This window comes from Tamandua tetradactyla, chromosome 3, assembly GCF_023851605.1.
Source record: "Tamandua tetradactyla isolate mTamTet1 chromosome 3, mTamTet1.pri, whole genome shotgun sequence".
Classification (NCBI taxonomy): domain Eukaryota; kingdom Metazoa; phylum Chordata; class Mammalia; order Pilosa; family Myrmecophagidae; genus Tamandua; species Tamandua tetradactyla.
Genome location: NC_135329.1, coordinates 23939088 through 23954341, shown reverse-complemented (window position 1 = coordinate 23954341; position 15254 = coordinate 23939088). Strand labels below are relative to the sequence as shown.

At 46.9% G+C, this 15254-nt stretch overlaps 1 protein-coding gene across 3 annotated transcripts in view; it reads left to right on the top strand.

Annotated features, from left to right (window-relative positions):
- The window catches only part of LOC143677142 (tumor necrosis factor receptor superfamily member 10B-like), an 83533-nt gene that overhangs the window by 16844 nt on the left and 51435 nt on the right, over window positions 1–15254 (top strand). Inside the window, exons 3-10 of one of the 3 annotated variants that reach the window (XM_077152787.1) lie at window positions 2878–2991; window positions 3695–3806; window positions 5235–5308; window positions 5396–5485; window positions 6112–6143; window positions 6557–6718; window positions 9732–9807; window positions 10960–13925. In XM_077152787.1, coding sequence (XP_077008902.1) covers window positions 2878–2991; window positions 3695–3806; window positions 5235–5308; window positions 5396–5485; window positions 6112–6143; window positions 6557–6718; window positions 9732–9807; window positions 10960–11333 — 1034 coding nt within the window. In that variant the 3' untranslated portion in view covers window positions 11334–13925. Of the gene's footprint in view, window positions 1–2877; window positions 2992–3694; window positions 3807–5234; window positions 5486–6111; window positions 6144–6556; window positions 6719–9731; window positions 9808–10959; window positions 13926–15254 lie in introns of those variants that run through there. The other 2 variants (XM_077152786.1, XM_077152788.1) reach the window with 2 other exon arrangements.

Genomic DNA, 15254 nt, shown 5'->3' with positions numbered 1-15254 from the left:
TTTGAATACATTGGGTAAAATCAAGTGAATTATTAAAATTAACCTGACCTTTTATCCTTTTTCATTTTTTTTGTTACTTTTTTGGCATTTTTTATTGTGAAAGATAACTAAACAGAAAGAAACACAATCAATTTCAATATATATTTTAACAAATAGTTATAGAACAAATTTCAAAGTATGGTATGGGTTACAGTTCCACAATTTCAGTATTTCCTTTTAGCTGCTCAAAGACACTGAAGACTAAAAAGAAATATCAATACAATGATGCAGTAGTCATACTCGTTTGTTAAATCCTGTCTTCTCAATTACACCTACTCCTTCTCTTCTGATCCTTCTCCCAATCTCTAGGGCTATTTGGACAATGAACTGTTCTAATTTCTTCATATTGGAAAGGGGTGTCAACATTATGGGTAGGGAGATGCAACTAGTTGATGTTCTTGGAGAGCCTAGTAGCTCTGGGTTTCGGGGCTTATCTGGCCTAGGAACCGTCTGGAGATTTTAGGTTTCTGAAAATTAAACTTAGTGAGTAAAAACTTTTATGGAGTCTCAGATAGGGCCCAGGGTATTCTTTAGGGATTTCAGGAATGCTGTTATTTGGAGCTTGTTATACCATGGCAATTAGCAATATCTCACTGAAGTTTGCATAAGAATAAACTTCAGAATAGACTCTTGACTTTATTTTAACTCTCTTAGCCACTGATACTTTGTTTCCTTGCATTTTTTCCCCCCTGTTTGGTCAGGAAGGCATTGCCAATCCCACAGTGCCAGGGCCAGGCTCATCCCTGAAAGTCATGTCCATGTTGCTAGGGAGACTTACACCCCTGGACATCATGTCCCATGTAGGGGGAGGGCAATGATTTTACTTGCAGAGTTGAGCTTAGAGAGAGAGAGACCACATCTGAGCAACAAAAGAGGTCCTCTGGAAGTAACTGTTAGGCGTAATTATAGATAGGCTTAGCTTCTCCACTGTTGAAATAAGTTTTATAAGAGCAAGACTCAAGATTGATGGCCTGGCTTATTAACTTGGGAGTCCCTAACGTTTAAGAAACTATCAGGGATTTCACAGGTGGGAAAGTTTAATTGGTCCCTATTTTTTTCTGTTCCCTCAAGGGACTTTGCCAATACTTTTTTTTTTAATATACTTGATATATTCCTTTTATTATTTTGTTTATTATCATCTTAGATCTATGGATTTACAAAATAAAGAAGTTATGCAATTACTTCCATGTGGATATGTAAAAAGGAATTTTAAAAAACGTCAATGAGCAAGTTTAATCAAATTGGAATGTTTTAAATGAATAATTAGTCTGGCATTAACAGTAGTTAATTTTGCAATAGACTAGAAATGTTTTGATCAAAGCCTTTAAAGATTTAGGAAAACAATCAACTACATAAGAAAAGTTTCTGTACTATACCCATATATCCAACTAAGATATTGTTAAGCAATTTCAATAATTGCAAAAAGTTCCAATACACAGCTTAAGGGAAATATAATTTTCTGAACATTATTTTACTTTTTTTCTTCTTTGCTTTGCCTAACTTTAGGAATTAAGATTATTCAAGGTAAAAGGAATTACACCTAAAATTAAGCAGAACAAATAACTCATTAATCAACAATCAACATTGTTAAGGAAAAAATTATTTCATTTGAGTTTTTTGGTGTAAATGTATGTTTTGCCAAGCTTTTTTCAATTAAAATATGGGATTGTCTGCCAAAATTATTATGATTGTCACTTAACTACTTTTTCATTTAAAAGTAGAAAACAAAACATATTCCAGCCCCATTTTTAAAAACAATATTTTATACGCTGGAATCTGAAATCTAATGAGTGAAAAAATTTGAAGCACTTCAGATGTGGCTTTAAGTATTGATTTTCTTACACATTTTAAAACAAACGTGTAGATATTAATTTAAAATATACTTGCCTATGATTTTTTCTTTTTTTTAAGCATTTTTTAAATTATATAATGTATCATATGTACAAAGCAAAGAAAGAAAAAAGCAATAGTTTTCAAAGCACTCTTCAACAAGTAGTTACAGAATAGTTCCCAGAGTTTGTCATGGGCCACCACACCATCATCTCAGATTTTTCCTTTAGCTGTTCCAGGATATAGGAAGCTAGAAGAAATAATATATTTTTTAATCATGATCAACTTTTTTTTCTTTGTGAAAAATAGCATATGTACAAAACAGCAATAAATTTCAATGCACAGCATGACAATTAGTTGTAGAACAGATTTCAGAGTTTGTTATGGGTTACAATTCCATAATTTTAGGTGTTGACTTCTAGCTGCTCTAAGATACTGGGGACTAAAAGAAATACCAATTTAATGATTCAACATTCTATCGCTATGTTAACCCCTACCTTCTCTGTATAACTCACATCCCCTTTGATCTTTCTGTCTTACTCTTTAGGGGTATTTGAACTATGCCCATTCTAACTTTTTCATGTTGGAAGGGTCTGTCAATAATATGGAGTAGGGAGATGAAACTAGCTGATGCTCTGGAGAGGCTGGGCTAGGTTTCAGGACTGATCTGAAACCCATCTGGAGGTTATAGGTTTCTGGAAAGTTACCCTTGTGCATGGAACCTTTGAAATATCTTAAATGTTGCCCTAGGTGTTCTTTATCCTTTTTCATTTTTAATGTGGCTACTATAAAATTTGAATTTAATGTGCAGCCAGCATTACATGTCTGTTGATGGTGCTGGTCTAGGGTATGTGGTAGCTGCAGTTGATGGAGCTTACTGGCCTGGGAAGAGTCCATTTTCCCCTTAAGGTTCCCAGATGGCCTGGAGGAGAGTGTTGCCCACTCCCCAACCCCGCCTGCCTCTGGGCCCCTATGACGATCACTCAGCAGCTTTTCTCTTCATCCCAGGATTTCATATGTCTGGAAGTGGTAGAAACTGCACCCAATGCCAGTCTGGAGTTGAGTACACCAGTCATTCGAATGCCCTGTCTTCCTGCTTACGCTGCACAGTTTGTAACTCAGGTACAGATATGGGGCTCCATGCCTGGAGTTGGGGTGCAGGATGATGAGATTGGAATTGTAGCCAAAGTTGAATTAAGAATCCTGGAGTCTCACCTTATCTCTGAGCTAACAAAGCAAAACAGCAGGTATTTAGGTATTATTTCCCCATCCATTTGAAGGGGAAATCTCTCACCTGGAAGGCATCAATAATAAACCGTGTCTCTATATATGGAGGCCAGTGTGGTGACAGCCCAGGAGAGGGTGCAGAGGCGTGGAGGAGAGCTCAGCCTGCACTGGGGGTGGGGTCAGGGCCTGGGTTCTGGACTCCTGGCGAGGGGCTCAGACTCAGCCTCTCAGCCTGACGCCCACAGACTCTTCCCCAACTCCTCTGCAGGGCCGGCGCTCGGGGGATTTCCCCAAAGCTCCTCTCCATGCAGGGTCCCTTGACTATTACCCACCCATTGCCATGGACCCAGCGATCTAAAGGATTGTGCTTCTGAGCCCATGCACTAAATAATGAAGCATGCCCAGTGCTTTGTAAGTGTGAGCACAGCTGAGAGGTGTATGGTCACACTCTTGCTGTGCCTCGTGTGTGATGCCCCTGAAACCAACCTCGGCTCCACGTGGGGACCTGAGTTGAGCTGAGAGTGGAGGATGTGGGTGGTGAAGAAGGGCTGGGGACAAGCAGGGAAACCTGCCTCTGACCCTTATGCTCTGTCCACAGATGAAGATGAGATCAGTCCCTGCATCCGGACCAGGGACACGCAGTGTCAGTGCAAACCTGGCACTTTCCATGGAAAAGACGATCTGGAGTTCTGCCAGAAGTGCAAGACTTGGTGAGCCCAGGAGCACAGGGGCTCCCCACACATCCCGAGTCTGCTTCCATGGAGCCCCTCTACCCTGAGGACACCCCTGGGTCTGCAGGCTCTTCCGAGCTGGGGGTCAGCCCCTCCTCACCCACCTGCCTGTTCCCACCACTGCCCCCTGCACCGCCCCCACTCACCCCCTCCTCAGCCTGAGTCCCTCAGGCAGGGACCCTTCTCCATGGGCACAGGGGCCAGGGCTGAGGGCCTTGGTAGCGTTTGCGGACATGTTTGATTGCTTTTGCAATCCAAAGAATTCACTGATGGCTGCCGGATATCACTTCGGTCCCGTTCCTCTAGCTCTCTGCCTAGCAACATATTCAAGCCATTCCATTGAGCCTTCTGCTCTCACCTCACCCAATCCCTTGCTGCCACCCCTGGCCTCTTCACCAATCACGCAGCTCCCCTAGCCCCCACCTAGCGCTAGCCCCCACCTAGCGACTTCTGACCTCACATCACACCACTCTCTTCTCACTCTCTGATTGGCCAACCAGCATTACACCACCCATCCTATTCACCAATCATAATATCCCCCCGCTCCTCCCCCCATTTCTGCCACACCACTATATAAGCTTGTGTACTTCCGCTAATAAACGTTCTGGTGCGCACGCCTTGCCGGCTCCGCCAGTTCCCGTGAGTCGTTCTTTGTCTCGCGCGCCCTCCACACCTTCGACGCCCCGGAACCGAAAGCAGATCGCGACTGTTTCGGTTCCCCCATTCGCTACGAGGTAGACCCCAAGCGGGAGCTCCGGCAAAAGCTCCCCGAGCCGGTCCCGCAGATGGCCATCCATCTTGGATTATATTCATCTTTTCACCAACGCAGTCAGAATAGACACTCGAACGTGCTTATCTGGAAGCAGCCCGTGAAGCCCAAGCGCCCTCAGCCCGCACAGTCACCAAGAGGCTGGGTGGGCAGCTCCTCCCACCCTGCCCCGAGGCCTGAGCCGGCTCAGCCTGCCGCCCCCTCACCCGCTCCCTCCATAAGGCCCGGCCTGCCCCTCTCTGGGGCTTCAGGGGCCTCCTGTTCCCTCCCCCTTCTCTCCCCTGCTGTGCCTGCTGTATGCTGGGCCCAGGCAGGCCCAGGTCAGGCAGTCGGGGCAAAGGGCGAGTCTGTTCAGTGCAGCTGCTGGAGGAGGGGCTCAGCTGACACCCCACCTGGAGAGAAGTGGCCCCTCACCTGCCCAGGTGGCTGCGGGAAGATGCGGCCCCTGAGGCATGGTAGGCTCAGATCCTCCCCCATACTCCACTAGGGACAGGGCGGAGACCCTGAGCCCTGGGGTCACAGAAGCAGTTTCCTCCCCTACTAACTTGTCGGGGGGCATTGGGGAGAGGACCATCCCTCTCTCTTCCCCTCCCCAGCCCTCACCACGGCTCCCTTCTCTACCCCCGTGTCTGCACTAGGTGCCCGGATGGGATGGTGGAGGCGAGTCCCTGTACCGCCTGGGGAGATCTCGTGTGTGTCCACCAAAGCACAGGTACCGTACCAAGGGCATTGGGGAATGTTTCCGGGGAGCAGGTGGACAGTGGCCCGGGCTCTCCTGCCTCTCCCTCTCCTCCCTCAGGTGTTCTGAGCATCGTCATTGGGCCTCTGGTCGCGGTTTTCCTGCTTGTGTGTGTGGTGGGCATTCTATGGAAGATTGGCGCTATTCCAGGTGAGGAGGGGGTGGGAGGAAGATGGGCCCTGGGACCCCTGCTGCCAAGACCCTCTCACACGGCTTATTTCTGGCAGACGAGACTGCGCTGTGCTCTGTCTACCAAATGCTATTGGGCTGTGAGACCAGTTCTACCATGATGCTCTCATCACCCCTATCTCCCTTGGGGGGCCCTCTCCTCAACCCATCTGCCCCCACAGGGCCTGCATGCATCCATCCTCACCTCGGTGCTGCCCTCCCTTCCCTCCATGTCCCAGAGGATGGGGACGCTCCTTCCTTGTCCAGGCCCCTCCAGGCCAGAGTGGCCATTTACTCCTTGCTTGGTTGACAAGAGTCAAGAGGCGAGGTAGTCAGAGGGGTTCACACACAGAATCAGAAGGAAATTTTCATTCAGGCTGATATTCTCTTTATTTCCCCTCACTCTTTCTCCTATCTGAAACGTTCTGAGTTGGGGATGGTCCCTTCTTGTCCCACCTGCCCTGTCTCAGTGTCTCAAGCATTCATTGTAATTGTATGAGGGCCTGGAGATGTTCTGATAGGTGTCCCCAGTGGATGTACCCTTGGGGAGGGTGGAGCAGCAGAGAGGGTCCTCCACTCCCTAAATGAGACCTTTTTTTCTCTTCTAGACTGTGGCAAGCTCTACAAGTGCATGGCAAGAGTGAGTTGTGTGTCCCCCTCCTGGTGTGTCCCAGTGCCCCTGAACTTCTCCTGTGCTCTCCCAGCTCTGAGTATTTGCCTGGTGGCTCTGGGGTGACTGTAAAAGGCAAAGGTGCAGGCTGAGCCTCAGAGCCCTGCTGGCAGTGCTATGCTTTGCCCTGCCTGCTGCTTGTGAGACCCATGCATGCCCTCACCTCTGCACCTGGGGGCTGGGTGGTGACAGTTGAGCCAGGTGAAGCCTCATGAGTCCAGCCCCAGGTCATGGTACCAACAGCAGGGGCCTGGGCGTGTGGGGCCTCTGTGTCCTGGGTGACACCCCTGGGAATGGGACGATGACAGGACCCACCACACCCAGGGGTCCCTGCAGGAGCCACTGTGTGGACCCCTGAACCCCTGTGTCTTTGCCTTCCCAAGGTCATGATGAGGAGTTGGCATGTCCCAAGAGAGCCTGAGGCTGATGAGAATGTTTACAACCAGATGCTGAGCCCCTCACTGTCCATCCTGAACCTTGAACAGGAAACCCAAGGCCAGGAGCAGGCAGAGCTGCGGGGAGCTGCTGCCCCAGAGCCTGTCCTGGTGAGGGACGGGCTGGGGGTGCCCTTGCTGCCACCGGGGCTCCTGGTAGAAAGTGGGGAGTGGGGAGCCCAGGCGGCTCTCCTGGCCCTGGGGGCAGGGCGGACGTGGGAGAGGTGGGAGCTCGTTCTGCACAGCTTAGGAGTTTATTCCTCATGATGTGTGTTCTAGTTTGCTAGCTGCCAGAATGCAATGTACCAGAAACAGAATGACTTTTAAAAAGGATGAATTTAATAAGTTGCTAGTTTTCAATTCTAAGGCTGAGTAAATGTCCCAATTATAACAAGTCTATAGAAATGTCCAATCTAAGGCATCCAGGGAAAGATACCTTGGTTCAAGAAGGCTGATGAAGTTCAGGGTTTCCCTCTCAAGTGAGAAGGCACATGGTGAACACAGTCAGGGTTCCTCTCTCATCTGGAAGGGCACATGGCGAACACGGCGTCATCTGCTAGCTTTCTCTCTGGCTTCCTGTTTCATGAAGCTCCCTGGGAGGCGTTTTCCTTCTTCATCTCCGAAGGTCGCTGGCTTGTGGGCTCTCTGCTTCTCGTGGCCATGTCGTTCTTCTCTGGCTCTCTCTGAATCTCCTATTCTCCAAAATGTTTCCTCTTTTATAAGACTTCAGAAACTAATCAAGACCCACCCAAATGGGTGGAGATATGCTGTCACCTAATCCAGTTTAATAACCACTCTCAATTACATCACATTTCCAGGGAGATGATCTAATTACAGTTTGTAGCATGCAGTACTGAATAGGAATTAGAAGAAATGGCTGCCTTTACAAAATGGGATTAAGATTAAAACATGGCTTTTCTAGGGGACATACATCCTTTCAAACCAGCACACTGTGTGATTGTGAGAACCTTGTGTCTGATGCTCCTTATATCTAGGGTATGGACAGATGAGTAAAATATGTGGATATGAATAAATAAATAATAGAGGAGACAAAGGGTAAAATAAATTGAGTAGATGGAAACACTATTGGTCAATGAGAGGTAGGGGTAAGGGGTATGGTATGTATGAGTGTTTTCTTTTTCCTTTTTATTTCTTTTACTGGAGTGATGCAAATGTTCAAAAAATGATCGTGGTGATGAATATACAACTATATGATAATATTGTGAGCCATTGATTGTACACCATGTATGGAATGTTTTTATGTGAACAATATATGTTTGTATGTTAAGTTGTATGCGTGGTCTTTGTCCCCTGCATTTTCTCACATTCAAATGATAGATTCCTAATTCTGTTTGCCTTTTACATTTTGTCCATTATGTTAATGTAACTCAGTTTTACAGATTTCCTACTTAAATCTATGGATCCATTTCTTTTTGTTCATAAACTTAGAAAGTCCTTTCCTCAACATAAAATAGGATGAATGTCTCTAATTTCTTATGCAGGAATTCATTTTTAGTGTTTTTTTTGGTATCATTTAGCTTTGTAATTTCAAGGGAATTAATTTTGTGAAATAATAGGAACGAGGAGCTGCTGGAATTATTGTAAGTATCTTATTTCTTCAATATTGTGTCGTAACAGATTGTTCCTGTCCATGTGATTTGGTCCCTCCTTTATCCAGTGTCACATTTCAGTGTCGGCAAGGTTCTCTGTCCAGCTGGGCTGCTCTGAGCTATCAGCTTCTTATGTGAATACTATGGGTTTTCATTTGGCTTTTTTTTTTTTTTAATGAAGATTAGATTAGAAAAAATAGGGAAATGTCCCATAATCTCTCCGTTGTATTTAATCATTGTTGACATTTTTCACAACAGGGATATAAATAGCAGAATAGGATGTACACAATAAATCATGAAAGTTTCCCCCACTTTTTCCCCAGTCCATATGGATCTTTTTATTCAATATAATTATTATAGAGAATTTCTTGTGATCTTTCCCAAAACCTTTAGCCTGTGCTGATTTAAATGAAAGGGATTTCATTTTGTGCAACACTCTGCCACATTTCATTTCTTAGTGCTTTGTAATATCTGACAGGAGCAAACACCTCTTCCATACACTTTTTCAAAAATTATTTATATTATCCCCTGGGCAAATATATACAATTATTTGATAAGTTTTCTGTATCGTCGAAGAAGAAACCAGTTGGACTGTTGATTGAGTTGACGTTAAATTAGTTATTTTGTCTGGGAAAGTTTGGACTTTTTTCAATACGCAACATTTTTCTTTTGCAAGAAGTCAGTATTCCATCAATTCAGATATTTATTACAGCTCCGTGAAGACCTGTGTTTTCTTTCAGATCCTGTTGCCGTTTCTTGCCAAGGTTGTTTCCCTGTATTAAGCTCATTATTCAGAAAGCTCATTATCCAGAGCTTTCTGAATAATGTTCAGTGATGCTTAGAGTCAGAGGCATTTTGGTCTGGTTTTACCTTGTGGGTCCTCTAGCACTTAGCCATTCAGTGTGACCTGAACGCTTCTGTTGAGAGAAATTCTTACTGTTATGGATACTTCCTTCTATTCTGATGTGTAGTTAAAAAGTCAGCCTCTGAGATTCACTTTATCTTAGGCCTTTTCGCCCACTGGTGGATAATTTGATGTTTCATTTATTATAGTTAATAAAATGCTCTTGTATTTTGGAACAAGCCCTACTTTAGATTTTCCACAGTACTCTCCTATATATTCTGCTATTTAATCACATCAAATGCTGAGAGGAAGGGTTATCTCATGTTAGAGGTTGGTAGACAGTCACTAGATGGGTCAAAGGAAACCTTCTGGGATGGTGGAGATATTCTCTGTGATTTGGATGGTGGTTACACAGTGAAAACTGGGATGGAACAGTTAAGGGCTGTGCTGCTTACTGCATGTAGCTTAAACCTCAGTGATACACATCAAACAAAGTCTGCCTGTGTGTGTGTGTGTGTGTGTATGGGGGCAGGCTTGGTGTTTAAATGAAGCTTCCATGATACCCTGAGATGGGAAGTGGGTGCCCCAGTCTCACAGCTGGCTGGCAGGGTCGCATCTGGAATCAGGACTCTTGATCATGAACAAGGATGGTCTCCACTGTGTTTTACAGGAACAGGTAAAGGCTCAAGAGTCTCACACGAGAAGGCGGGAGCTGGTTCCAGCAGATGGTACAGACCCCATTGAAAGTAAGTATTTCGTCCTGTGCAGAGGGAGTGGAGGGAATAGGGGCTGTGCCCTCCCTGTCGTCCCCATAGCTGTCAGGGCCCAGCAGGGCAGCGACGCTGGGTGCAGGGCCGTCTACACTGGAGGTCCCCGGACACCAGGCCCTAAATCCTCTTCTCCCGCCCTTCTTCCTCTCCTGCACCCTGCCCCACCCTAACCCTAAAATGTTCCGCATCTCCACGTCCTTCCCTCCTGCCATCGTTCTCCCGCCTCACTTGTGCTCCAGGCTGACAGTGAGACAACTCTGAGGGCCTCTGAGGGGCTGTGCTGTCCACAGGGAGCCGGTAGTGTAAGCTTCACACCAGATTTCAAAGATAAAGTGCAAAGAGAATGTAAAAATGTCAATAAAATTTGTATATTGATTATATGGTCAACTAGTCATATTTTGATTAGACCAAGTTATTGAAAATATATTTTAAAATAATGTCATCTCTAACCTTTCTGCTTGGAATGCAGCTGTTAGAAAATATAAAATTGTATTTGTGGCTCCCCTTGTGGTTCTGTTGGATGGTGGTTTCCAGGGATTTTCACCCACATCTTGTTCCATCCCCACCACGGTGCCATGGGATGGGTTGTATTTTGCTCCATCTTACAGGCTTATTGTTGCTCAGAGTTCATTTGTCCCACCACGCCCTGCCCAGTGACAGTGGGGCTGAGCTGGTGGAGAGCCAGAGACCTTCATCCCCCCCAGGCCTTTGCTCCTCCTCTAGAGGCAGATGGTGCAGCCCTGGGACTTTCTCTCCTGAGGAGCTCAGCCTAAGCCACGTTTTCCTTCTCTGTGGTCCTAATGCAGCTGCAGTCTGTCCCTCCACTCTGTCTTATACTCCGTGGGCCCTTCTTTCTCCATAACTGCCCATCCGGCCTCCCTGGTGGCAGCAACCAGGGCAGGATTCTCTGTCAACCTTGAGTCACCCACAGTGCCTTGGGCGTAGTCGAGGCCAGACCACGTGGCTGATCCCTTGTTGATGGGACACAGGCTGCTTCCCTTGGAGCCACAGGGGTCCTGCAGTAGGGGGGTCATAGGTTCTCCCCTGGAGCTCTAGGCCTGACTGAGGATCCTCCCCCCTCTCTGATGTGCATTTCAACTAAACTTTCTGTCACTTTTCTCCCCATAGCTCTGAAGGAGTTCTTCAATTGCCATTCGGACTTAATTCCCTTTAATTCCTGGACACGGGTCATGAGGCTGCTGGGCCTGACTGACCATGAGATCGATGTGGCCAGGGATTCTGCCAGGAGTGCTGAGGATGAATGCTACCAAATGGGGGCCAAGTGGCTCAGCAAAAAGGGGCGGGATGCCTCGGTCAACAGCCTGCTGGATGCCTTGGAAACACTGGGAGAGAGAAATGCAAAAGAAAGAATTGAGGACCATTTTGTGAGCTCTGGAAAATATACCTACAAGGAATACATGGCAGACAATCTGGGCTGTTTACACGGGAATGAAATGATTGCTTCTGAAATCAAAGCTTCCCTAGTTGACTTTGCTGCTTGAGAAATGGACATATTTGGATCGCATCCTGGAATAAACAATCAGAAGTCTTACATGAAGAAATTCTGACATTCAGTGGTGTGTGTAGTGGTTCGAAATGTCTAGTTGACTTGAGTTATTTTTATATGTAAATGTAGAAACAGATTGCATGACATTTGTCGGTATTGAGAATTTCTCCATTCTATTAGTCAGTTCTTCGTCGCTTTTTGTTTGATATTATTTATTTTTAAAAACGAATATTTATCGAAAAGGGGTCCTCTAAATTATTTCAAGAAGCATTATTTTATGAGATCAGTTCGTTAGTATGTGTCCATTTGATTATGTCTAAAAATAGCGAAACGTTTTTGTATTGTGAATATGTTTTATATTGTTGTTATGATGTGATTCTGGATCAGTTATGAAAATGTGATTGGTCCATTGTTTTCGGGGTTGACTGGATGGAGTAGAAAAACCAACAAACTTGAAGAAAGGATAAGGGGGAGGGCGTGTATCCAACGCTGTTGATTGCTCTGCCTGGTGCACACCCCCTCATGCACTCTGAGCTCATCCAGTTTGGGTTGATTGACAGCTTCCAAAGGGAGCAAACTTTTAACTTTGACGATATTGCACGTGCGAATTTTTTTAATTTATAGGCGGATGTTTACAAGGGATCCAAGACATGAGAAGCGGTGTCTGGGGAAGGCTCTGGTCTGCTGTGTCCCTGGGCTGAGCCGCCCTGTGTCTCTCTCCTTCACTGCAGCTGGGGGTGGGGAGAGCCGCTGGTGGATCCAAGGCAGCACAGAGGTTGTGATGCCTGGCTGTTTGTGACGAGGATTGGTGGCTGTGCCAGGTGCCATGCTGAATCTGAGACCTACCTGGGTTCAGAGCATGGAGGGGTGGTCTGTGCCCTGGGTCTGCCCCAAGATCAAGGAGAGAGTGGACGGAGCACTTGGCTTGTTGTAAACGTTTGCTCCCTCGGGATGGGTGGCCCCTCTCCCCTGTGCTGCTCTGAGCTCTGAGCCCCGGGGCTGCCGTGGGCGTGTGGGCTCCCTGTTGGAGGAGCTTGGCCTCCTGTGAGCATGTGACGAGCCCTTGAGGAACAACTTGTCCTTCACTACTGTGATGACGGGTCCTTGAAAAGGCTGGTGAATGAGGGTTTTGTCCCATTTTTGACTTGGGTGTACTTTTTTTGAATCCTCAGTAACGAATTTGGTTCTCCTTCTGGGAAATCTTTCTCCGTGATGTCCATTCCTGGTGGAATCTTGAATAGAGTCACTGTCCTGGGGCGCATGGTCTTTTCCACCTGAAGTCTTTGGGTTTCTTCTTGTTCCAGGGGCTGGTGCAGCTGCACTCACTTTAGAAGTGCCTGAAAATTTGGTCCCTTTAAGGGTATAGGTGTGTCAGTGGGTTCTGTGGGGTGAGGTGACCCCACCAGCTGTGGTGCTTCCTCCCTCTCCACTAACTTGTCGTGCAGCTGTGCTGCCCAGCTTTCCTGTCCTGGAAGGCCAAGGTGCTTCCTGCCTCAGGGCCTTGGCATTTGCTGTTCCTTCTCTGCAGAATGCCTTGCCCTCAGTTCCTACATTGACTGATGTGTTTATTTTAAGTTTTTATCATTACATAAAAATACTGTAGACACTGGAGTTACCAGAGGCCCCAGCCTCATTATTAACCCTTTGTATTAGTGTGGTAACTTTGTTACAGTTGGTGAAGCAGTATCTTATAAGCATATGTTCAACTATAGTCCATTATTGTTTACCGCAGAGTTTACTGATTGTGTTATATAGTCCAATGGGTAGTTTGTTTTTCAGATTTTTGTTTTAATAGCAATTGAAAATTTCCCTTTTCAACCTGATCCATATACATCATTCTGTGGTATTATGTTCACAAGCGTCACCACCCACTTCCAAAAATTCCCCCACGCAAACAGAAAATCTGTACAAGTCTCTGCCGTTAGTAAACTTTATACTTTTTCACCCCAAAATTTGCTTGTTCTAATTATTTTATAGCTGTGAGATTATATGATCTTTGTCCCTTTGTGGTTGGGAATTTGACTCAGCCTGCTGTCTTCAGGGTTCCTCCATGTCATTGCGCATATCAGAACTTCGTTCCTTTTCACATGAATTGTAGTCCATGATCTGTGTATACCGCATTTCATTTATCTTTTCACTGGTTGCTAAACACTTGGGTTCTATCTTTTGTGACTAAAATCATTCTGAGCATCAGTGTGCAAGGACCTATTTATTTTCGTCGATCAGATTTCAGCTCAGTTATCCCTTGATCAGGGGTCTCTGTTGAAAACCTGTCTAATGTATTGGCCTTATCAGTGTTGGTCAGGTTTATTCTTAGGATTGTATTCTTTCACAAGAAGGTAAACTACATAACAGCATGATGTCCTGTTTTATTTTTATCTCTGTATAAATAGCAGCTGATGTGTGATATTTCTTTACCGGTGGAGAATCCTTTCATGTTTCTCAGAAGTGGACAATCCCTTCTTTGAAGAATTTCTTGGTGACATCTGATAATACAATGATTAGAGTCAAAATACTTAAGTATTAATAAACTCATAACCAAAATATATGTGGCCTTATATAAAAAGAGGTGTGTGTTATCCTCCCCCATGCCCCGTCCTCCCATGCAAACACTTCTGACGTCCCAAGTTCAGGGGTGTAGATTCTGGATCTGGAACTCACTCCTTCCTTTCTCCCTTGATGCCTTCTGGACTGCCCTGCAAGGCTGGGTTTCATGTTTTTGACCTTCCTGGACTTCTAGGTACCAGGTTCATGGAGGGTTGGACCCCAGCACCACGTTCCTCTCCCACCTTCCCATCCCTTCCAGGAGGGGAGATCCCAGCAGTGTCCTGGCTCACCCATCACCTCCAAGGGTGGTTTCTCTGCGTGGCACCTGGGGCTGCTGGCTCCAGTGCGGTGTGGACTGGCTCTGACAGCTGTTGGGGAAGGGGCAGTGGGTCCCTGAGGGGTTCGCTGGCCCTGGCTGCTGGAGTGGGTCTGCGGCCGTGATCCTGTGGGCTTCCTCCAACTCCTCGGCCAAGCTGCACTTTCTCTTCCCCACTGGCCTCTCCTCCCTCCTCGTCAGTGGCCCCTGATTACTCAGCCCTGCAGGTGCCCTAAGAACCATTTTCCTTCCTCTTATTCTCTGTGACTCACCTTCCCTCTTATCTACACTTCCTGAGACACTGTGAGCCTGGGTGTGTCGCCACCTCTGCGTCCTTCCCCTGAGCGGTGGTGCAGGGCAGCGCTGTGTTCCTCCCCTGGGGTGCTCTGAGGGTCTCCCTCCCTGCCCCTGCCCCTGTCCAGTCAACACCCTCAGATCTAAGTTGAGCTTTTGCCGCCCTGCAGGGATGCGGAGCAGCTAGTAGAGGGCAGCACAGTCTGGCCTCCTGCAGAAGGCATGGAAGGGGAAGCAGCCATAGCCTTGCACTCTGGGGACCAGACCACATTGACCCTCCGTCACTTTAGACCCGCACGACCTGCCGTCCAATGTGCTTTCTCTAGAAGATCTAACCTGAATTCTCCAGGTCTTGATATGACCAATCGCTGCACAGGCCCGTGGGCAATGCAGGGTGGGCGTGGACGTGTTTCATCCGTCCCTGAGGGCGCCCGTGGGTGTCCAGCTCTCACTGGCCGATCGTCAGATCACTTCTGGAATCCAGGGTTCTTGGCCAGGGCCCAGGACGTTCTCACCCATACTTAGCAGGCAGAGTGATTAAGGGTCTCAGAGGAGAGGGATGCTGCTGGTTGCAGTGAACGGTGCAGAAAGCACTGAAAGTCAGTGGCTTTTTGCCAGGACAGCGCAGCGGGAGAGGAGGGAACAGGGCCCGAGTCCTCATTGCCCCCCACCCCCAGCCCGTAGCTGTCAGGGCTCCCCCAGCGCAGGGCCCGCTGCAGGCAGCACCTTCTGGGCCGATGGTCAGGACCCTGGCGCCTG